Genomic DNA, 24,871 nt, shown 5'->3' on the forward strand with positions numbered 1-24,871 from the left:
GTAACACATTTGAATATATCAGTAGTATTATCAAAATATGATATTCAGAGAATCTGGAGAAATCTCAAGGGACAAAGAAAAAATCTATAATGGATGGCTGTGATCTTTGGGCCCTCTGGTGGCACTACATTAAAACAGGCATGCTTCTGTCATGAAAATCATTGCATGAGTTTAGAAATCCATCCAGAAATAATTTTATTTAAAACAGTTGACTTTGCTGCCCACAAATGCTGTCTAAAGCTCTATCATGCAAAAAAGTGATACAGTATGTGAACATGACCCAGACATGGCATATCTATTATACCATCAAATAAGCATGTCATTATTTTTACTTAAAATGGTCTTCCCAGTTAAAACATTTGTTTCAGTGTTCAATTATGAAACACAAGGTGGGCTGTTTTCATCCTAAATTGTAAAAATGTTCCTTTTAAAAAAAGCCTGTAAATGCTCTGTAAATCGCTGATCTTAATTCAGGATTAATCAGTTTCTTTTGGACAGTTTTAAAAATTATGCGTTCACCCAAATATTGCAACTTTCTTAATTGTGATATGTATTAGCAATTGTGAAAGATGCTTTTAATTGCAGAAACGTGTATCTACAATCACAATGACTTTTGATGAATAAACTGACAAAGAGGCTTAATGTTCTTATTCATTAAAGCTTTATTGGTGTATTATTTAGCTTATTACATAACTGATAAAGTGAGCACAGGAGACAAAACCATCAGGGAGACTGAGACTGCGATGAATGTCTTTTCTGCATGTTTTCTGTGCTGCATGTCAGGGTGCTGAAGGTTATTCAGGTCTCTCTAAATAATGAAACAATCATCCAGGGTCAATAAAAAATATGCATAGGAAAGTTTCAAGTAGCTTTGTGCATATCATGATCAGTAAGCATAACTATCATTAATGTTCTTTTGTTAAACTTTAATCAATGTTATGTGAATGAAGACAATGAGCTTAAAAACTAAGCACAATAACTTCACTGTTCAAACAAAAACTCTGCAAGCATGTTTTGGGCAATTTTTTGAAAAAGAGAGAGAAAAATGAATATGTCTATTTCATGTCTCTAACAATTGTAGAGTCTGTTGAGTCTGGTGATGTCATTCTGGCTCATCTGAGTAGCTCCGCCCAGCTGAACGTTGCTATTTGGAATAGGGACCATAGTGGCATAGCCATTCTTTGAGAAAGCATATCTGATGATTCAGGAGACAGGTACAGTTAGAAACAATCTACAATCTGTAACATTTTACATACAGTGAACACATATCTCGTCTTAAGCCAAAGTGATTTTATCTCTCGTACTGCATCACAGAACGATAGTCATAGGAAGTTCCCTGGTTTAGGGTGTTGATTTTGTTGAAGTTGTACTTCATGTCTGATAAATAAACATAACATTTACTTTTCTCATTCAGAAATTTAAAAGTCTTTAAGATTTAATGTGTATTTTTATTCATATCTTGTTTTATTATTTTATTTCTTATTCTTATTTTTTGTTAACTGTGTGTCGTTGTTGTCTCTGTCTACTGGAAGCTGTGACACTAAAACAAATTCCTTATATGTGCAAACATACTTGGCAATAAAGCTTCTGATTAATGTAATTTTGATCTAACTTACCATCTTGGATGTTGTCCCAGACGATCTGGATGTAACTGTCGCGGTCACTGCGGGTTTGCTCGTGGTTGAAGCCAAGAGCATGGAGCAGCTCATGCTGAATAGTACTGTGGTAAATACAGCCATTACGGGCCAGAGACACAGTCTGGGCATTTCCCTGACGACCGACGTATGAGTAGCATCTGTAATGTCAAAATAATGCATCAATTTCTTTATCATTATCTCGGATCCGTGTCCGCCTGTAAAAAAAACTTGATTTAATATCAATCTTATTTTGATTGAAATTCTACTTCTATCTCTTCTGGTTTGTTATTTGAATGATTGTGATATGCTAAGAGTCACATGATGCTGATGTAAACCTTTATTTGTGTAATATTTTCTCTAATCTGTTACGCATCCACTGCGAGACTCAATGCTGATGTAGTCTCTTTCATTGGAACGAGGGAAAAAACGAATACAGGAGACAGACGAGAAAGAGTCCAGACCACGCTGAATTGCTTGTAGCTCACTGGAGGCTGAGAGGGCAAAGAGCAGAGGTTACTTATTCGATTTTAACTTCACATTTACATTGCACTGATTATAAAACTCTAGCATTCATCTACTATTTTATTTTTTTGTACTCTAGAGGAAACATCATTATATATGTTACTTACAGTAGTGATTGGCAATGACATAAGGTACCCAAATATTGCCATCGCTGTACTTTTGCCAAAGGCAACCATAGGATGTGCAGGGATCAGCATTTTTTTCATTCACAGCAATATCATCCATTAGCTTGGGCTCATCAGGTTCAGGAACTGAAACAGAAAAAAACTTTTTAGCTGTGATCTTAATTCATCTATTAAAAGTCTTCCATTACAAGATGGACATTGTTTGTTCTTGTTGATTGATCTAAGTATAAATGTTGAAATATCACAGATAAAGAAACAATGAATCTAAAACAAAATTATGTGAATCATAAAATAGTTTTGGTGTACCTGTGCTATATTATGTCTTTTGTTAAGTGTATGATGTATGCTTACCGATGCCTCTGTTTGCTCTATGCAACAGTTCACCCACAGGCAAATCAGCAGCATTCTCCTCAATAACTATTAAAAAAACACATCAAGCCATTCAGTAATTAACCATTACTTCACCAGTTAATGATGAATGTCAAAATCGTTTCTGAGTTTGAATGTTTTATATCAAGTTGTTAATATTCTCATTTATATAATCTAAGCTGCTGGAGTATTTGACTTACCAGGCTGCAAATGACGTTTGCCAAAACACCACACATAATGAAGACATGAAAAAGAAACATTAAAGGATTCAAGTCTTTTTTTCATTCTGAATTATTTGAGGTAAATTCAAAAATGCATAAACAATATATTCCTTACTTGCAATGCACAAATATAAGTGTTTGTATGTGTAAGCACATCTCATACCTTTCCTTCAACAGAGAAGACCAGCAGCAGGGCCAAAAGGCCAAAAGTCACCTTGGACAACATGGCAGCCAAAGACCTGCAGACAAAACAACAGCACAGCAGGTTTGAAAATGTTTAGTCATCCCCTATAATAATATATTCATTTTTTAAAATAACAAGATAATGTGTTTAAAATGATGTTAAAGATCATGATGTTAAAAAAAATTGAGGTAAAACAAAGATATTCTACTAAATATAAATGCTATTCTACATCTGTTGACTTGTATGTTACTTTAAAACTTCAGACTCGATGTTTTAAAAATCTGTTAAAATGAAAAATATCTCACTTACAAAAAAATCTACAATAGGATTAAACGTATATGCCTTGCCTCGGCTCTCATACTGACATTTAACAATTTCATGAAATATTAAACAGTCCTCAATAGGAGAAACACAACAGTTCTCTTACCTTAGGTTTCCAAAGCCAATGCAACACTGCAGACACACAATGTTTTTATACCCTGATGTGAGTCTGTATTAATATGACCTTTACATATATGGGCAATAGAAAATGCTGACATACACTAAAAATGTTGAGATTTATATAACCTTGGTGCGAACAGGTGTGAAATTCCCTCACCTGAAATCTGGATCCTCTGTGAACTTTGTTTTTATCTGTTTGTTTGTTTTTTGCTGTACATCTGGGTATTGAATGCAGTTCTGGTGGTACTAAATTATTAAAGGGGTAGTTGAAAAGTAGGAAAATGTTCAGGTCAGACTAAGAATTCATATTAATATCATGATTTCTGTTATTATGGACTATGCTATGCTGTACTATTCTGTTTTACCTTAATAAAAAAATGTACAGCCATAAATAACATGCAAATGACTTCGAATAGACTTCTGAAATATATACAAACATTATTCCTACATACCTCACTACTTCAAAAATCATAGTGCGGGTAAAATCTGTTTTGAGTCTGTATCAGTTTAATTTTTACAGTTATGGGCAATCACACAAACATAAACAAAATGTTATATTTTAGAAAATATTTTATTAAATCATTTTGGATTTTAACCTTGTTGTAAAATAACAGATGTAAAATTCTCTCACTCTTCATTGCTTAATAAGAAGCACATTGTTTTGAAACTTTTGGAAAAGGAACCAGACTAATTTATTGTTTTATTTAAAGAGCTCAGATGCAAAACCCTCTAAGTACGTCAGACTTTTAATGGATTCTGCCAACAAAGAGTATTTATAAATGCACTCTCAGAAATAAATGTACAAAAGTTGTCACTGGGACAGTACCCTTTCAAAAAGGGATACCTTTATACCCAAAGAGTGCATATTTAAAGGTATATTTGTACCTAAATGGTACATATTAGGACCTTTTTTAAAGGGTACTGCGGCTGCCCAGTGACAGCTTTGTACCTTTATTTTTGACAGTGTGGCCTGAGGCCGGGATTCAGTGATTTAAAGCGAAAGTATTTAACGTATGTATATAATACATGCAAAAAGCATTTGGTTAATATCATTATCTCATTTTTGAAGGCGTTTGTGGCATTTAGCCGCTTTTGCATATGAGCTCCTTATTTAATTCCTTGTATACTTAAGCTGTGTTATGTTCTGTCCATTATCTACAAAAATGTACTTATACAACATTAGTTTATTTCCCCAGTTTTTCACAAATGTGCACTGTGGTACAGTAACCGAAGACCTACAAATCTTTTGCTGGTTGGATAAAAGAGCAGATTTTGATCGTATCACACTCATTGCTTTGCACTGATTGAGGAAACAAAACCGTATAACCTATTACAGAATCTGGCCTGCTCTTTCTTCTGAGCACTGAGCAAAAAAATAATTATGTTATTGACATACTGCAGTGTGACCTTTTAGGGGCAGTTTCCCGGACAGGGTTTAGATTAATCCAGGCCATTTAAGTCGTTTTTACAAACATACCTTACAAAAACAATATAGTGTGCATCTTAAAATACAATGGCACTGATATATGTTAAGTCAGGGCAATGTGTTTTTTTAAATTAAGACAGCTCAAACATGCATTTTAGTCTGGGATTGGGATAAGCAGAGAAACTGCCCCATTAATATAAGTATTATAGTGTTTTATAGTGTTTAAAGTATATACAATGCAGAAGAAGAACTATATCACAGGTCCTGAACTACACATCCAGACACAGAAAGCATGAAACAGGGCACTGGTACAAATGAAACATTATCTTTGTAACCTTCACAGAATTTTTGATAAACATGTAGAGAGTTCAGTCTGTAATCTTTATGTTAGTTCACAGGTGTGAATTTCCCTGTCACAGTAGGCGGCTTCACAGGACGAGGAATCAATAACAGGACTCTTTGCTGTTATTTCACTATTTATGTTCTTTTTTCATTAATCATTAGTGATTGTGGTAGATGTCATATAAAGTTCACATTGTTTGAAAAAAGGGGCATACAAATGATTATTCTTACATCCTTCTTGCTCTTATCAATCTATAAGCAACCACACCAAAAAGATATGGGCAATTCCTTATTAGTCAGTGTTTTGATTGAAACGTTATTTGTGGCTTTAGCCATTTCTCTGATTGTATAGCTTGTTGCATTTCTTTCAACTTAAACACCCCTGTAAAACTCACTTTTTAATTATATTGTTTGAAATACAGTGCTTCCTTTTCTGTCAAATGCATTCAACTTAGGCAGGATGAGCCATGAGGGGAGATCTATTTAACGCTTACAATACATGAAACAAGATGGGCATTAAGAGAGCATATACTACTTGTAAAGAAAGTGTTACAAAACAGAGGACAGTATTTAATAAAGGTTTTCACAATACACATTACTTCAAAACATCAAGATTTAAGTGCCTTAGAGTGCCTGTTGAGCTGTTAAGCGAAACTTCCTTGATGTTTTTGTCTTTAGGCCCCCAGTGAACAAGAAACTAAAAACAAATTACCATTTTATTTTGACATTAGACGTTTAGATGTTTGTTTGTGTATGCATGCATTTCTCAAGTAATGTCATTGCAGAATGGTCTGTTTAAAACTTTTCATTGTTTTTTAAGTTGTTGCCATTCTGTAAGCTCTGCACATTAAAACATTACACATTATTCTAGTCAGACAAATTGAACACTAGTGCATAGTTTTTATATTGATGTTTTTGTTAGGCATGATTTATTTATATTAATGTTTTACAACAAACAATTAAAAAAAAAAAAATCTCATAAAGTCATGAAGAATTTATTGTTTATTCAAGCATTTGCAAGCATTTGAATTTTGTCTCATACCTTTGAATAATATGAATCATGTTATCTTTACAGTTAATGTATAAGTGACAGATTGTAAGGATGTGCTGAATAGAGGAAGTGGCACCTTTAATGAGATGTAAAAAAAAATGCATAAAAACATAAAAGTATCTTCAAAAATGTTCTTTATGCAGCCTGGCATCATTTTGCTTAACCTGAAAAAATAAAGAGCAATGAACATGACTTGAAAGACAAGACTACATGGTAATGACAGTTAATAAAACAATTAAGCCTGCTGAAAACACCAACATAGCATGAAATGTTGGTTTGCTGTTCAATTGCAACACTTCACTCTCTTGGTCAATCTTCACCAGGAAGGCCAAGCTGGTTGACCGGTGTCACCAGCTAAGTCTTACTTGTAAGCAACTAATCAACTTGCAAATGTGGGGATTTCAGCAGGAAAACACAAATTGTTTATATTACATGAGAAAAGATTAACGTACGGCAGTAAAGCCTGTTAACACGCTGGATGTCGGTTTTGCTCATACGTTTTGCTTCACCGATCACAGCATTTGAATTTGGAATGGGAATGATGGTTGCTTTATTGTTCTTGCTGAAAGCATACCTGAAACCACATTACAAAAAAAAACCATTAGACAGATGATCAAGTGTTATTTTTAGTTTGTAAAAAAATCATTTTTGGTCTAGACTAAACTAAAACTTGCCTTGGATACTGCATCACAGAGTTGTAGTCATAAGGAGTCCCCAGATTGTTGGTTTCTTTTTTGTCAAAATTGTATTGCATTGCTGTTACATTGTATAAGAAAGTGTTGTTAACTGTAAATGTGAAACTGGTGATACACTGTAAAGAGTAATCTAGACTACAGGTCATGCAATATTTCTGGCTGAATTGTAAGGTTCACTAAGGTATACATTTTGTATATGACCTGCTGAATAGAATAACCACATCTGAAGTAATTTCTCAGAAGAACTCAGTGTACCTGGTATGACGTTTTTATATAGGATTTTCACATGTCTGTCGCGGTCACTTCGATTCTGCTCGTGATGGAACCCGAGAGCATGAAGCAGCTCGTGCTGAACAGTACTGTGATGAACACACCCATTGCGGTCCAGAGACACAATCTGCCCTCCACCTTGACGTCCCAAATATGAATAGCAGCTGTAGGCACACATGGGGCAAAAACAGCAGGAATCTTTATTGTGAATCTGATGCACACATTTACTATATGCACAACACAGAAAGAGAAAAATAATCTAGAGACTTACCCCGAGACAGACTTTATGTTGACAAAGTCCCTCTGTCCTCTGTGAGGAGTGAACCGAATGCAGGTTGACTGGTGAAAGGACTTCAGGCCTTTTTTAATCACACGTTTTTCTTTGGGAGCTGTGAAAGAAGCAAAGGCTTGAGCAGAATTTGTACTGTCTGTCATGAAGTAATGCAAAATTATTGAGAGTAAGAGTTGTCAATTACAGTACTGTTTGGAGATGACGTAGGGTACATAGACCTTTCGATTTTTGCTTTTACGCCATTTACATCCACGAGCTGTGCATGGATCTGCATTCTGGAATCCTGTTGCTACAGCTATGTCTCCAAACATGATCAAAGGATCGTCCAGTCCCTCTCCTGTATGATATCATTTACTTATTTATGCAACCTGTTCATTCTGGGAATGTAATTTTCAAAACATTTATTGTTTAAATACCTGCATGTTTGTTGGCTTCAAGTATTGTGGACACTGGAACGTCATCTTCATCATTGCTGTTATCTATGTATTCAAAATCAGTAAACCATTAATAAAACACACAAAATGCAGTATAATAAACATCATTCATAATTGTTCTAACAATTAAACCCCTTTTACCTGGCGTCTCAGGAATCCTTCTTAAGAAAATCTGTTTTAAACACATGTAGATTAGGTATCTTTAATTAAAAAGAAATGTTATTTTATTTTTTTTATATCTGATGCCTTTGCTCTCACCTCAACAGAATGACTTTGAGCTGGAACAAAGCTCAGCAGAAGAGAGATGAACACCAGCAGGTACATGATGAGAGCTTCTGGAACAGCAGTACTGGTATCAAACAGAGCTGAGTGTTAAATAGTTTTCTGAGAGCTATTAACTTCCCTTTTTGTATCCCACCCCCTTATAAATGCACAAAATACACAAAACAAAGGTCTTCCTGTTTATGATAAAACTAGACACCTAATTTGGTAATTCGGTAAGACAATAAGGTCTCATTCATTAACATTAGTTTACATGAACTAACAGCACAAACAACAAATCTGAGGTTGATTTAAGGCAACAAACATGAAATCGTTTTTAAGTTTACTCAACTTTTGACCCACGTTGTTCACCTAATTCAGTTTACTATGTCCAATTACAAAATTGATCAAGGGACTGTTAAACAGTTTGTGTTGAATACTTTTGAGCTGTACTGCATCTTACACTTATGGGCTGTTTACACTTGGTGGTAAGGTGTGTTTTGGTCAATCGAATCACAAGAAAAGTGAAATGGGGTGTAAAACGTTTTGAGCTCATCCACTTTCGACCACATTCGGATTATTTTCCAGTGTAGACCCTCATGTGTTCAAATGTGTTGTTGACACAAAAGACCGCATAGGTGCCTACCCAGTCAACAATTTGATCTCTCAGTGAAGTCACCGTGAGCTCACAAGATCCTCATAATGTCCTCACAATGTGTTGGTCACAGTGATCTAAAAGTGTAACCACACTGCGCACTCACTGTGTGCTCATACTACCCATAAAGCACATGATATACAAAGATGTCGCTTAGAGAGCTAATATATGTTTGCTATTGGAATCATGTTGCCGAGACGTTGTGAGAGAGACAAGATTGTCTATGCATTTAATCCATCCACTGTACAGTGAATCCTTGCAAGTCATGAACACACATACACACGGCAACACCCCAACAATCAATCACTTTCTGCCAGCTGTGGGAATCGAACCAACAACTTCTGGGTTACACACAAGTCTGACTCTCTAACGACTAGTCCAGTGGTTCTCTAATTTTTTTGTCGTGTGGCCCCCCTTGTGTACGGTGACCCCCACTTGTGCACTTTGTGGCCCCCCAGAGAAAACATCAAATTTGATGAAATGCTGTGTAGAAAGTGTCCTAAATTTGATCCTATGATCATTCTTATAATATTTCTTATTAAATTATAGATAAGAAGGGTGACGTTCTACTCTTGGGGCCAACATTTTCCAGACATGTGTGCTGTCCTGCTATAACAGAATGAGTGTGCCGTTTCCCTAAAATTATGACCATAGTATGAGCTCACTGTGAGTAAAACGACTTCACATCATGACTTTAGTATGAGCTCACTGTAAGTGTACCATGACCTCACACTGTAACCATAGTATGAGTGCACAGTGAGTGTGGTATGACCTCACATCATGAGCTATTGTCAAAATGTGAGGTCATGATACACTCACTGTGCACTCATACCATGAACTCAACATTCTGAATTGACAATGAGCTCACATATAGCTCACACTGTGATCATGGTATGAAAATGCTGTGACGTCACTGTGATCCTCCAGTATCCACCTTTTCCTAGTGAGATATAGGAAGTAGAATGCCCCCCTAGTGTTGTATTGCCTCCTTTTAACCTTCTCAACCTTTTGAAATCACAATGAGCTCACATCTAGCTCACACTGTGATTATCACGGTATGAGAATGGTGTGACGTGACTGTGATCATTGCGTGATCTCAATTGTTGACTAGGGGTACTCTCTGCAAATTGATTTAATGTGTCTACCAATCAAGCACTATTTTTTCCCATCCGTTATGGCTTCCAGCGTGAGCCCACAGTGTTCAGCACAGGCTATAATTGATTAAACTAAAGAAAACTTTAATTTTTTCAGTTTTATATTGCAAGCAGTGGCGTAGTGACTTCACTTCCGAGGGGCGCGAATTCAAAATATGTGTACAGAGTGTTATGTGGGCTGCTTGTCATTTCAAAATATGTGTTTGTTGTGTCATGTGAACCATGTGCATGACACGCCGAACACATATTTTGACATGACGAGTCAGACACATGATGGGCTACATACATTTTGTGACAAGCTTCATATTGTGCGCCCTCGAAAAGAAGTCACTGGCCGCCACTGTTTGCAAGCATGTGAAAGTTGCACAAGCTTATTTAGTCAAATGCTCTAATATCTAAGAATGCCCTTACATATACATGTACAAAACGTTGTGTAGCATGCTTAATAACAACACAAGCAGAAGACTCTGACATAATATTAGTGTGCATCAACTTTAACCCATAATGTCTCCCGCTGGTGTTTTAGCAACTCGCACACAGACCATCACGTCCAAGTATTCAGGACAGAAGAGGTCAAAAGTGGACAAAAGAAACGGATTAAATCTTATGTGCACTGGAATTTGTCTCTGTCTCTCATCTACTTGTGCCAGTGACTTCTCATCAAAACATGGCTCGTCATGTCAAAATATGTGTTCGGCGTGTCATATTTTGAATTTTCTCTCCTTGAAAGAGAAGTCACTGACTGCCACTGCTTGTGAACCGATTGACCAAATGCATCTTAATACCAGGTGTGAACATAGACTTAAAGGGGTGGTTCAATGGTATTTCAAGCATTCTGACTTATTAACACAGTTATAGAGTTGTTTCCTCATGCTAAACGTAGGCAAAGTGTCAAAAAAGCATTTGGGCGTGTTACAGAGTATTTCTGTGCCGAATGCACTTCACCAGGATTCGTACAAGTTTCAGAAAGTTTTTTCGATTACAGGTCCAAATGACGTTTCAGGGGTTTTCTATACGTATCACTTCTATATATGGGCACTTCCCCCGGAAAACCCTGCCCACCCGTCAATCAGCGGGAGATGCTAGGACTTACAAAAATTCACATCATGCGACAGCTTTGTTTAATTTTAAAAAACTCAACAATGGCACGAATGAAGAAGTGTGTTTTTGGATGTAAGGAAAAGAAATCCAGCCTTATGAAAACAATGGATATGGTTTATTATCCGGGGTAGCAGCAGAGTTTTGCGTGTGTGTTTGATGCGCTGGATTTTCCCAACCGGGTCACGAGTTACATGCGCTAAGACTTCTGTCTTATGTTGTAAATATCCGCGTGCATATTATATAAATGACATGAACATGTAGTGAATCATTATCTTTCTTTTATAAATCTGATTAAACTAAAGACTCTTCGGAGATGTAAAGGATGTAATACTACTCTATAGGTACTCCAGATTAACATCAGAAATGCAGAAACAGCGTGTGTTACGTAAGCTTTAAACCTCAACACTAGACATATAAACCTCAACAAACGTTCATTAAAAGAACTCTAAATACTATAGACAACTAACAGAGAGAAACAATAACAAAAGCATAACACCAGGTCTCTTCAGAAAAATCATTCAGACCAGAGTTGTTTTCTACAACTTTGACCAATTGTGACCAGTAATGAAAGTATGATGTTGATATGATGTTCACACTGAAGACTATGTATATATATACATACATACATACATAATTTTTTCTAGAAAAAGTAAAACTGTATATATGTATGACTGAACTACAATTAACAAGAAAAGAGAAGGAAATGCTTGTGGGTTGAAGGGGATGCTTATGGTTAGTAAAGAGGTTGCTTTTAAGCAATACGTTGTTGATACATTCTAGGTTTATTACAGTTTTTCTTGGTTGCTTAAACACATTTCTTGAAACTTTGCCTCATATTCTTAAAACAGTAAACACAAACCCATAAGGTCTCACCCAATTCCTAAACATCCTATTTTCGTGTCAAAATGAAGCTCTACACTTAAAACCATTCACTCTTGCTGAAAAAACTTTTCCCTCAGACATCACACACAAGCGTTCAATAACACAAACACTATAACATAGAATTACACACTGGTGCAATAAAATCAAAACAATATATCCAAAACAAGGCTCTCCCCCTGAAAAACCCTTTCACATGACCAAAAAAGACACAATTAAGGTATGCATTTGCACATTTTTATTCATCCATATGCTACACAGCCCAACTGTAAAAAAAGATATTCTGCCTCAACATCCCGTCTTTGTTCTGGGTTAGGCCAGAGAATCTCGTCCACATCACAGGCTATATTGGCCCTAGCCAGGCTTCAAGGGTAAAATCCTCTTGCATGTCTGATGCACCACTGGCATTAATCTAATGTTTACCTGTATGCAAGGCAAATTGATGCATTTCTTAATTCCAGTAGAATAATCCAACATCGTATGCACTCTAAAGTTTCTGTACAAAGCAGTTTTACTGTAAGTAAACCTACCAGTTTTTCTCCCTGAAGGTTCTGAAGATGGAGGTGACGTGAAGCGACTCAAAGTTGGCTGTACTCGTTGCTTAGCCTTCCTCATAGTCATACCATGGACAAGGACATGGTCAACTAAAGTGGCTCAAGTTTCATCTGATACTGCTTGTCTCCTTGCCCTTCCTTTTCCTCCTCCTCTATCACCGCATCCTCCTCCTCTTCTTCCTCCTTAACCGTGTCCTCTTCCTCCTCCTTCACCACATCCTCCTTCTCCCTTCCCTCCTCCTCTTCCTCCTCCTCCTTGACCTATTCCTTCATTGTGGATCCATTGTTTCAAAGCTCAGTGAACTTATTCAGGCCCTTTTATCTAGGATCTGATTGATGTGTGTTCAATTTTGTCTTTTAGTGTTTCCACCTTGGTAATTGTTTGCTAATAGGCTTTATGCCCAGCCGCACTACTTCCTGAACTTCAGCCAGCTCCTTGTTTCTTGTCTGCCATTATTGGACAAACTGATTAATCCAGGTGTGCCTGACCTCAGTAGTCACAACAACAATAATCAGACACACCTGGATTAATCAGTTTGACCAATAATGGCAGACAGGAAACAAGGAGCTGGCTGAAGTTCAGGAAGTAGTGCAGCTGGGCATAAAGTCTATTGAGCCTAACCTGTGCTGACTTGAGTGAATAGTATTGAATGCAAGTGCTTTCCATATGACCACATGGTGTAAGCAATGAGAAATGTACGGATTTTTGTATAGAGTTTTGAAGTAACAGTTCACCAAAAAAGCAGGGGGATAGTGTTTATAGTTTAGCAAAATGGGTGTGCGTTTTGATAAATGGCGTTATGGTTTTGAAATTTTAGTTCAAAAACCTGGTTATAGTGTTTTAGCAATCGGGAAAAACTGTAAACATGCTGTAGTTATCTTTTACAAAACAAACAGCATGTGCTCAATTTATTCAATAACCTATGCAAGTTTCCACTTGTTAGCTTCCAGGTCTGTGTATTTGTGTTGTATGAAGTAAACAGTGGTTTCTAAAGACAATGCAAAAAAAAATGGAAATGTTACTTTTTTGTGCAATTTTCTTTGAAGCAGAACATCTAAAAGACGAACCTGGTTTACACAGAAGTAGCGGTTTTGTATTTTTCATTAACCAGATTGTAATACATGTGGTTAGCAAAAGAGGATGTGGAAATATTTCGAAATATTTCAAAAGAAGAGCACCTTTGGCAAGATATGGCAGACAGATGGGTAGATAAAGGGAGCATTATGTGTTTGTATTTAATAATTTGTTCTGTAATCCTTATAAACATCTGTTCAGTTTAGGTTGGAAACGTTGCATTCAGTCATTTGTGATTTATCATTACAGAATCTTGTACACTGCCATTCAAAAGTTTAGGGTCAACTATTAATTTTTTTAATATATTCACATATTTAAACAATAGTAAACTCATGAAAATTAACTCATGAAAAATAACTCAAATGTAACTTACAGAATTAAAGTGAGGCTAGAAATAAAAAATCTAAACAATTTTTTAGCATCTTTAAAAAATTGCCAAGCATTGGAAAAATGTACACGTACTTCAAAAATGTTATCAAGCAGCCTAATTATATCAAGCTTTTTTAAACAATGTTGAAGGAGTTATTTGTCTAATCTCTTTAATTTTTAAGATTTTCTTCAAATTGATTCAACTTGGTCATCCATTTCAAAATAATTTTAAATTATTTTTTATTCTCTAATTAAATAAATTAACATGTTAGAGCAATTATAATTTTCTCAACAAACCTAATTTTAAACATTCTGGCATATCCATTAGATCAAAGGTGATCCAAGTCATAAAAAAAAATTAACATTTGAAACTTTGAATGCATTGTAAGTCACTTTGAATAAAAGTGTCTGCATGTAAAAATGTCAGATGTTTTTACATAACAATTCTTTGAGATAAATGAAAATTAGCAGTTTGCTTCAATAGTCTGTAGTAATTTACGGAATTACAGTAATGAGAAAAAAAGGTAGAAACTAAAAGTACATACTGTAATTCAAACAAATAATTGAGGGGCTTATCCTGCCTCTCTATAGCATCAGGCAACTTACCTGCCACCCTTCTCCCTCCACGAACCCGTCTTCCTTGTTCCATTTCCAAAATGAGTCCTTCTGAGCTCTATCTATATCTATCTATCTATCTATCTATCTATCTATCTATCTATCTATCTATCTATCTATCTATCTATCTATATATATATATATATATATATACTGCTGTCAAAATATCTATATATCTATATATATCTATATCTATATATCTATCTATCTATCTATATATCTATATATATATATATATATATATATATATATATATATATATATATATATATATATATATATATATATATATATATATATATATATATATATATATATATCAGCACAAGGCTGAAATCAATTCTGTTTTGAATGTAGGGTTCACAGTTTTGACAGCAGTGTGTTAGCATTTGAACATAGTGCTGTAAATTTACAGTGTTGTGCAGGTTGTGTTTAAAGTCATGGGATAAGTGTGTAGAGTTGAAACTGAAAACTGTGTTCAAGCAATGAAAAACGAACTAGAGTTTGGTACTGCTGCTATGTGGACTGTAGTTAGAGTTTTGCAAATGTGACTCCAGTTGTGCCCACTGTTGTTTAGCAATCGAAAAAACTGTAATAGTTATTGTAATAGGCTTACATCTATGCATTAAAATGTTTCACTTTAAGAGGCACAGTATGTAGCATTGTTGCCTAGCAAGACTTTACTACTGCGTTCACGCAATCTGTGCTTGAGCTATTGTGAAATCAAAGGCATTGATGAAATAGGCGCCTGACCACAAATAAGATATACACATTAACCCATCATAAGTCCTATATAATGCTACTAAATGATTCACACAGATACACAACTTTAATGTAAATATTTCTCCAAAGACCATGGCCACTTTAATACTTTAAGTTTAAAAGAATTGTATGCTTTGCTCCAAATGAAACTTCTGTGAGATAGCATGCAAATATCTATTGTTTGATACATGATATTTGTAGTATTTTAGGAAATTCTATTTTCAACTTCATTCATAATTTGCAGAATGAAATAATAATAAAATATAGGCTATATGATATATTCATGTCCACAGTCTGAACATTGTTTAACCCTTGTGTGGTGTTTGTGTCTGTGGGACCTGTTTTTAATGTTTACTAAAAGAAAAATGATACAATTAATTGTTGTTTCAACCTCAGATGCATTGGCCTTGGCTCATTTTCTATGAAGATTGAATTGAAACATTGAAAATTGAATGTGCTGTGTCACTTCATTTAGTTTTTTCCTTCCTGGGACTTCTGTGAGTGCATGAGTGTGTTTGTATATCTGTACATATGTAATGGTTTTGTCCTTCTGCTCTTGCTGTAACAGTGAAACGATACAACATATTATATATCAAGCATGAACACCTGTCTGTACCCCTGTCCCAAACACTTTACCTTCTGTCTAACAGGAACCATTCTACATATCCCACTTACAAAAAATGACCATGGTTTTGTTATAGGAAAAGTGTAGTAATCATGGATATTTGTTATATGGATCACCATTTGTAAAACCATGGGTTTACCACAAAACCTGTGTGTGTGTGTGTGTGTGTGTGTGTGTGTGTGTGTGTGTGTGTGTGTGTGTGTGTGTGTGTGTGTGTGTGTGTGTGTGTGTGTGTGTGTGTGTATCCCTGGTAGGCTTGCATGAACAGGTGTTCAGTGAGTGTTGATGATGTGTTATAATAAAAAAATAAAAAAAATAAAAAAATAAAAAAATCATCAAAAGTGTATTTATTTCACTATTTCCATTCAAAAAGTGAAACTTGTATATTAGATTAATTCATTACACACAGACTGATATATTTCAAATGTGTATTTCTTTTCATTTTGATGATTATAACTGACATCTAAGCAATTTGGGATTTTCCTTAGTTGTCAGTTATAATTATTAAAAGTAAATGAAATAAACATTTAAAATCTATCAGTCTGTGTGTAATCAGGGTTTCTGCAGGTTACACCAAGTCAAATTTAAGACTTTTTAAGACCAATATGAATGAAATTTGAGACCTATATCACGACAATGAAATCTAATTTTTGTAAGACCTTTTATCTTTTATGACAAAAAATAAAGATGTATTTTCATAGGGTGGGACGAGACACTCCGTAAAACGAAACTAGACATAAAAGCCTTTGTAACGAATGGTAGGAGATTATTCTTCCTAGTCCTACCACCAGGTGGCACCCTCTCCACCAACCGGACATTGGACACTCACTGTGCTTCTACTGTCACTTCCTGGTCTTTCTGTATTTAACCATGCCATTCATTCATGTTGCGAAGTATTGTAAGTTGTAACCTGCAAGCTTTGCCATTGTGTTTATCATTGTTGATTGCTTCATGTTGCCTTGCTATAGCCTTTTTGCCTGTTCTTTGGATAAAGTTTTTGGATTACCCTTTTGTCTTGTTTGCCTGGCTTTTTTAATAAACTTCTGCACTTGGTTAAGTCTCTGCACGCTACTGCCTTATAATAGAAAATAGCCTTTTATTTAATTGAAGTCACAAAATGTTTTCACTAACAATTATTTTGGTAATGGATAATGCTTAAGTAATCTGATTTTTTTGTTAATAAAAATAGACATAAGCGACAATAGAAGTCCAAAAAGCGTGGCCATCATGTGATTCATGGAGACTTCAGTTAGTTCCTGGAAGCTAGTGAGCCATTGAAATACAGCGAGTTAGAGGCAAAGAGCTGTGATTTTTCTTAATTAATAGTCAAGAAATGCATTTATTTACTATATTTATTTATATAAGTAGTATTTTTATAAAATTCTATCAATAATGTTTTTGACAAATAAAATCCACTAATATGACAAGAGATTAGTATGGTCAGCTGCTGGTTTGTGCCTTGTTAACATGTTTTACGCTGCCTCATACAACTTTAAAGCTTTAAAGCAACACTATGTAGTTTCCATGTAAAAATGACTTACAGCTCCCCCATGTGGTTGAAAAACGCAACAGTGCCTGGTATCAGACACTCTTCTGTAGGCAGGGGGAGGGGCTGTGTGCTCTACCCTCCACCGTGTACTTTCAGAGTGTGCTTGTAGCAGCTAGGAGGCTGCTCAGGTTGCAGCAACAATACAATTTGTCCAGTTAAAAGTTGTTCTATCACTGAAATAATTTTAGAGACATTATTTCACCCCTCTGGGGTCCGACCATTTTGGGACACTGTCAGAGGTTTTGACATGCTCTTACATTTGGTCTTTTTTCAGTTGCTTTAAAATATAATAATGGCAAGTGTCTCATACCACTGCGTTCAGCACAAACTGGGCTAAAATATTATATGAGCTGCATGTATGTACATGTTTGTATTTTTGAGAGAAAAATGTTTATGCGTGGTTTTTATAAAAGCAAAATTTTTAAGTCACTGATATAAGTCCACAAAACCCATACTAAACATGTTTTAACAAGACTTTCCTAAACAGAATCTAGTAGTCTAGAGTTTTTTCTTTAAAATGATGTGAAAATCACCCAGCCTACTTATTCACATAAAACAATGTATTGATTTAGAAATTATAAGACACTTTTTGTTTAGAGTGGCCGTATGCGAGAAGGATTGATTGACAGCTAGCAAACAAAGGCTTGCATAATGAGCTGCATAATGAGCCTTTAGGCAGGAATCTGAGAGTGAACTACAGTAAAGAATGTGAGGACAAATGTATACATGTTTGTTTGAGGTTTATTAAGTTAAAGGTAAAAAACCTACATAGTGTTGCTTTAAAATGCATCACACTGTGTATTATGTAAGCTTATAGGGGTCTCAGGCCCGGCTGCAGGATGAAATCACTGAGGGGGCATGTGAAATTGTTGAGGGGGCTTAACTTTATACCATCAATGATACACTGAGATCTCGCTTTGAAAAGACATTTTTAAATGCAGCGGTCCATAAAACACTCCATATGCAACTGCACAGCACAGGTAACCACATTTTTTACACACGTAGGTTATTAAGTGTATTTTGGATTTTAATTTCATTACTGTCTGTGCCTACCCATCTCCGTGGCCTCATCTGAGCGCACTTTCTCCGCATTGTGTCTTTTGAAGACCCAGAAAAGACTCACACACCTTTGGCTGATGCATGCCCACACAAAAATTCTGAACTCCCTGGACATTCTTCCTCTAGCTCATGAAAGACTCTGGACTTGGATTATACAACCGGGGCAATGCGCGACGCGAGTGTCTTTTGCTAGAGTAAAAAGCGCGTTGATAATATGCGCAGTATTAACGGGATGACAACGCGGGTTTGCATACATGGATGCGAAGCAGCACAAAAACGCGTTTTAATATGAAAAATTAAAGGATTAAAATGTAAAAGATTATTATTGAGTCTCTTGGACATAAATGATGACCGATTATAAGAACGTTAGAAGGCGCAAAGAGCTGCTTCATCTGTAGCTAAGTAAAATAAATGCTTTGCTTTAAACAAATGCATCTATTTTTAAATGTTTTTTTTTAAGTGCAACCCCACGAATTTATTGTATATAATGACTCTGTACCTGTGTATATGGTGAGATGAGAACGTTTGTAAATTCTTTATCTCTTGTTTGTAACAAAGTATTTTTAGAGTACAAACTTATAAGCCTAATATATTCTAAAAATGTAATTATACACCATGTATTTCTTTATACAATATCAGAACTAAACCCATTATCATTTTTGTTCAATTTATGAATTATTTATAAGTTTAAAAAAAAGATAGTAATAGTACTATTTAGTAAAAAAGAGCTATATAAAAATATACAAGGTATGTTACTGTGAGAATATTTTACCACTGTTAATCGACGTGTGATCCTAACTTTAAAACGAAAAAGTAAAAAAGTAAAATATGTTCGTCCGCATGGACATTGAAAATACGTTGTTATAATATTATATGTTGTCTGTATATCTGAAGTTGTAATGAAAGTAATTTCCCCTGGGATTTTTAAAAGTATTTCTCCTTCTGATTAATAGCGCATATTACGGGTAGCCATCTGACTGTCTGTGTGTTTCAGACCCTGCTGTGTGCACTGACTGAAGTGTATATGACAATAAAGTAGTGAAACTCAATGTATTTATTAAAAAAAAACTATTTTCAAAGAAACTGTATTCTGACAGTAATTCAAAGATGCACACATTTTTCCGCAAATTATTTAAATATTAAACGAGAGAATGTATATACGGCAATGGACGTCTCATATGGCAATAAATATCCACATAGGCTATAACTTAACATAACAGCATAATGAAATGAATGAACAAACAAGGAAGCAGGATTGACGTGTAAATTGTATTATAATTACCGGAAAAACAGCAATATTACTCAAATAAACTCTGAGGTAGGCTTAATGCGCAAACACGCTGTTAACCGCAAGTTAATAAGCAATAAAAGTGGATAAAACATTATTATCTCTTAGAACTTTATATGACAAAAATGATATTTAAAGGAAATGTATTCTTACAGTTATTCAAAGATGCACAAATTATTCCATATATTATTTCCTGTTTAAGAGTGCGTTCGTCTCTGGCCTCGCTCTGTTATAATAGCTGATTGACAGATGCGCATCTCCGTCTTTCAAACAAGTATCATTATAACCTTTATAACACAGTAGAGTAAACTTTATAGTTGCTTCCACTGTGTTTGTCTGATATGAATAACACACGTCGGCAAATTATTATTATTTGAAAATAATTTGTATTTATTATTTGCAAATTATTATCTTATTTGAATAGATTTGTATTGCTTCCACAGACATCAGGGTTTATTTTACAAACTATAGGCTATTGTTTTACCAGTGTATTTTAAATGTCTGAAATCTAAAATAAACATTATGAGGTTGAAAACACATGCATAGTGTTGATATATGACAGCGCTGAGCTCGTCCATCTGGCTCAGCGTCAACCAACGCGAAAGACATTTGAATCTGATAGTAATGTCACGTCACTGAACATTCTACCCATATGGGGATAAGGTTAAATTATTATTTAAATCAAAAGGATAAAATTTTTATTTGTAACCATGAATAGAAAAATAAAACAGAGGGGGCACAAATCAGATCTGAGGGGGCAATGCCCCCTTTTGCCCCCTTGTGGCGCCGGGCCTGTAGGGGTGGTTTCCCAGACAGTGATTAAACTAGTTCTAGACTAAAATAAATGTAAGACCAGGCTTCGCAAACTGCAACAAAAACAGAGCGGTCAAACCTACCACCACGAAACATAACAAAGTGTTCCAGCCAATAAACGACAAGAAGGATTTGGGAGTGGGGCTTGGGCGCGTTCATAACTCGTTCAGAAAGCACGGAAGGGAGAGGGAGGGGAGAAGTTAGGTACACTCCGTTTTGTTTGACAACACTTCGAACGTCAACAGGAAGGGACGTCACACAGATTCGCTTAGAGCGCCTTTAAAACTAGTTATATTTCCTAATTAAACAAAGGCCTAGTCCTGTCTTAAACTAATCCTTGTCCAGGAAACCACTCCGTAATGTTTATAATGTACAACTGACTGTGTGCTGTGTATTTAGCTTGTGCCTGTTTGATTTATAAGAACAAAAGATCACTTTCAATTAATATTAATCCCTGAACACATTAATATATGCATTTTATTAATACAAGTTATTAATACATTAATATATTTCATTTAATTTAATAAACCAGCACAATCATAGAGCCAAAAACACTCCACCAATACATTTTGTGTACCAAATTGTTGTAATATGCTTATGACTTTCGAATGTAATGTTTAAATTAGGGAGGCTACATGAACCCATATTTTACACATATCAAATGTTTAAACTGAGCGAAATGTAAAGCAAACTCAGTGGATAGCATGATGGGTTTAGAAACACCTCCAGAAATCATTGTTTTTCAAAACAGTTCACTTTGCCATCCACAAAGGCTAGTTGGTTAAAGCTCTATCATGCAAAGAAGCAAACAAGACCAGGACATGCCAGATCTGTTGTGCAATCACATTAAAAATTTAATAATTTTTCTTAAAATGGTCATCAGTTAAAACATGCAATACATCTCAATGTTCCATTATGAATACATTTTTGGGCTGTTTTAATCTTAAATTTTTTTAAAGACAGTATCTAAAAATTATAATGATCGAGATCACTGATCTTAATTCAGGATTAGTTTCTTTAGGACCGGTTTTATTATAAGCAACTTTGAAAGATGCATTTTATAGCAGAAACTTTTAGCTATAATCACAATGACTTTTGATGAATAAACTGAGAAAGAGGCTTGATGTTCTTATTCATTAAAGCTTTATTGGTGTATTATTTTGCTTATTACATAACTGATAAAGTAAGCATAGCAGACAAAACCATCAGGGAGACTGAGACTTCAATGAATGTCTTTTCTGCATGTTTTCTGTGCTGCATATCAGGATGCTGAAGGTTATTCAGGTCTCTCTAAATAATGAAACAATTATCAAGGGTCAATTTAAAAAATATTCATAGGAAAGTTTCAAGCAGCTTTAAACATAGCATTAAAGTGATCAGTAAACATAACTATAATAAATTATCTTTAATTAAAATAATGAATGTAAATGAAGACAAGGAGCTTAAAACCTAAGCACGATAACCTCATTGTTTGATGAACAAAACCTCTGCAAGCATGTTTTGGGCAAATGAAAAAGAGAGAAAAAAAATAATGTGTCTGTTTCATGTCACTTACAACATTGGTAGAGTCTGTTGAGTCTGATGATGTCATTCTGGCTCATCTGAGTAGCTCCGCCCAGCTGAGCATTGCTATTTGGAATAGGGACCATACTGGGATAGCCATTCTTTGAGAAAGCATACCTGATGATTCAGGACACAGGTACAGTTAGAAACAATCTACAATCTGTAACATCTTAAATACAGAAAACACATATCTCGTTTTCAGCCAAAGTTATCTTACTTCTCATACTGCATCACAGAACCATAGTCATAGGGAGTTCCCTGGTTTAGGGTCTCGATTTTGTTGAAGTTGTACTTCATGTCTGATAAATAAACATAACATTTACTGTTCTCATTCAGAAATTTGACTGGCTTTAAGATTTAATGTATTTTTGATCTAATGTAACCTACCATCTTGGATGTTGTCCCAGAGGATCTGGATGTAACTGTCGCGGTCACTGCGGGTTTGCTCGTGGTTGAAGCCAAGTGCATGGAGCAGCTCATGCTGAATAGTACTGTGGTAAATACAGCCAAAACGAGCCAGAGACACAGTCTGGGCATTTCCCTGACGACCGACGTATGAGTAGCATCTGTAATGTCAAAATAATGCATCAATTTCTTTATCATTATCTCGGATACTTGTCCACATGTAAAAAAAAAGGATTTAATTTCACTCCTATTTTGATTGAAATTCTACTTCTATCTCATCAGGTTTATAATTTTGATGATTGTGACTGTGATATGCTAACAATCACTTGATGCTGATGCAAATCTTTATTTGTGTCATATTTTTCTATTCTGTTACGCACCCACTGCGAGACTCAATGCTGATGTAATCTCTCTGATTGGAACGAGGGAAGAAACGGATACAGGAGATAGTTGTGAAAGAGTACAGAACATGTTCAATCATCTGTAGCTCACTGGAGGCTGAGAGGGCAAAGAGCAGAGGTTATTTATGAGATTTTAACTTCACATTTAAATTGCACTGATTATAAAACTCTAGCACTCTCCAATCTCCTACTATTTTATTCTTAGGACTCTAAGAGGAAACATCTTTATATTATGTACTTACAGTAGTGATCAGCAATGACATAAGGTACCCAAATATTGCCATCGCTGTACTTGGGCCAACGGCAATCATAGGATGTGCAGGGATCAGCATTTTTTTCATTTACAGCAATGTCATCCATTAGCTTGGGCTCATCAGGTTCAGGAACTGAAACAGAAAAAAATTATTAGTTTTGATCTAAATACATCTATTAAAAGTCTTCCATTACAAGATAGACATTGTTTGTTCTTGTTGATTTATTGGTCTAAATATTAATGTTGAAAGAGCACAGATAAAGAAACAATGGATCTGTCACACACACAAAAAAAATGTGAATCATAAAATAGTTTTGGTGTAACCTGTGCGGTATTGATGTATGGGGTTAAGTGTGTGATGTATGCTTACCGATGCCTCTGTTGGCTCTATGCAACAGTTCACCCACAGGCAAGTCAGCAGCATTCTCCTCAATAACTATTATAAAAACACATCAGGCCATTCAGTAATTAACCATTACAACCTGTTGATTGTGGGAATGTAATTTTCATACAATTTATTGTTAAATGTATACATTTACCTGCATGTTTGTTGGCTTCAAGTATTGCGGACACTGAAGCGTCATCTTTCTCAGTGCTGTTAACTATGTATATAAAATCAGTAAACCAATAATAAAACATACAAAATGTAGTATAATAAAAATCATTCTTAATTGTTCTAAAAGTTAAACCCCTTTTACCTGGCGTCTCAGGAATCCTTCTTAAGAAAATCTGTTTTAAATACATGTAGATTAGGTATCTTTAATTAAAAAGAAATGTTTTTTTTATTTTTTGATATATCTGATGCCTTTGCTCTCACCTCAACAGAATGACTTTGAGCTGGAACAAAGCTCAGCAGAAGAGAGATGAACACCAGCAGGTACATGATGAGAGCTTCTGGAACAGCAGTACTGGGATCAAACAGAGCTGAGTGTTAAATAGTTTTCTGAGAGCTGTTAACTTCCCTTTTTGTATCCCACCCCTTTATAAATGCACTAAATACACAAAACAAAGGTCTTCCTGTTTATGATAAAACTAGACACCTAATTTGGTAATTCAGTAAGACTTGACAATACAGTCTCATTTATTAACATTAGTAACAACTAACAGCACAAACAACAAATCTGAGGTTGATTTAAGGCAAGAAACATACATTTTGTACTTAACTTTTGACCCATGTTGTTCACCTAATGTCCAATTTAAAATTTATCTTAAACAGTTTGTGTTGAATAAACTTTTGAGCTATACTGCATCTTACACTTGGGGGCTGTTTACACTTGGTAGTAAGATGTGTTCTGGTCGATCGGATCACAAGAAGACAGCACTAAATACAGGTGAAATGGGGTGTAAAACGTTTTGAGCTCGCCTCCTTTCGACCACATTCAGATTACTTTTCCTAGAGTAGATGCTTATGTCATCAAATGCTTTCACACAAAAGGCCGCCTATGTGTCTACTCTCTGCAAATTGATTTGATGTGTATACC

At 35.3% G+C, this 24,871-nt stretch overlaps 2 protein-coding genes across 9 annotated transcripts in view; both read right to left on the bottom strand.

Moving 5' to 3' along the window:
• Nucleotides 1-644: 644 nt before the first annotated feature.
• Nucleotides 645-2,794, bottom strand: LOC129445181 (high choriolytic enzyme 1). Its single transcript, XM_073859071.1, has 7 exons — nt 2,636-2,794; nt 2,267-2,410; nt 2,007-2,128; nt 1,617-1,791; nt 1,293-1,377; nt 1,065-1,192; nt 645-802 (listed from the first exon to the last, which is right to left on the bottom strand). Exons 2-6 carry the CDS (start codon nt 2,382-2,384, stop codon nt 1,069-1,071), a joined length of 624 nt encoding a protein of 207 aa, XP_073715172.1. The 5' UTR covers nt 2,385-2,410; nt 2,636-2,794; the 3' UTR covers nt 645-802; nt 1,065-1,068.
• Nucleotides 2,795-6,251: 3,457 nt separating this feature from the next.
• Nucleotides 6,252-24,871, bottom strand: part of LOC129445193 (hatching enzyme 1.2-like) — a 35,212-nt gene continuing 16,592 nt past the window's right edge. For 2 of the 8 annotated variants that reach the window (XM_073859065.1, XM_073859069.1), the window contains exons 3-9: nt 23,930-23,992; nt 7,760-7,912; nt 7,555-7,672; nt 7,269-7,447; nt 6,993-7,074; nt 6,771-6,892; nt 6,252-6,482 (exon numbers count right to left, since the gene is read on the bottom strand). In XM_073859065.1, coding sequence (XP_073715166.1) covers nt 6,478-6,482; nt 6,771-6,892; nt 6,993-7,074; nt 7,269-7,447; nt 7,555-7,672; nt 7,760-7,912; nt 23,930-23,992 — 722 coding nt within the window. In that variant the 3' untranslated portion in view covers nt 6,252-6,477. Of the gene's footprint in view, nt 6,483-6,770; nt 6,893-6,992; nt 7,075-7,268; nt 7,448-7,554; nt 7,673-7,759; nt 7,913-7,991; nt 8,055-8,150; nt 8,182-8,267; nt 8,359-21,894; nt 22,059-22,315; nt 22,449-22,548; nt 22,631-22,718; nt 22,898-23,116; nt 23,235-23,379; nt 23,524-23,760; nt 23,827-23,929; nt 23,993-24,088; nt 24,120-24,207; nt 24,332-24,871 lie in introns of those variants that run through there. The other 6 variants (XM_073859068.1, XM_073859067.1, XM_073859062.1 and 3 more) reach the window with 6 other exon arrangements.

Source organism: Misgurnus anguillicaudatus, chromosome 21 (assembly GCF_027580225.2).
Source record: "Misgurnus anguillicaudatus chromosome 21, ASM2758022v2, whole genome shotgun sequence".
NCBI classification, from domain to species: domain Eukaryota; kingdom Metazoa; phylum Chordata; class Actinopteri; order Cypriniformes; family Cobitidae; genus Misgurnus; species Misgurnus anguillicaudatus.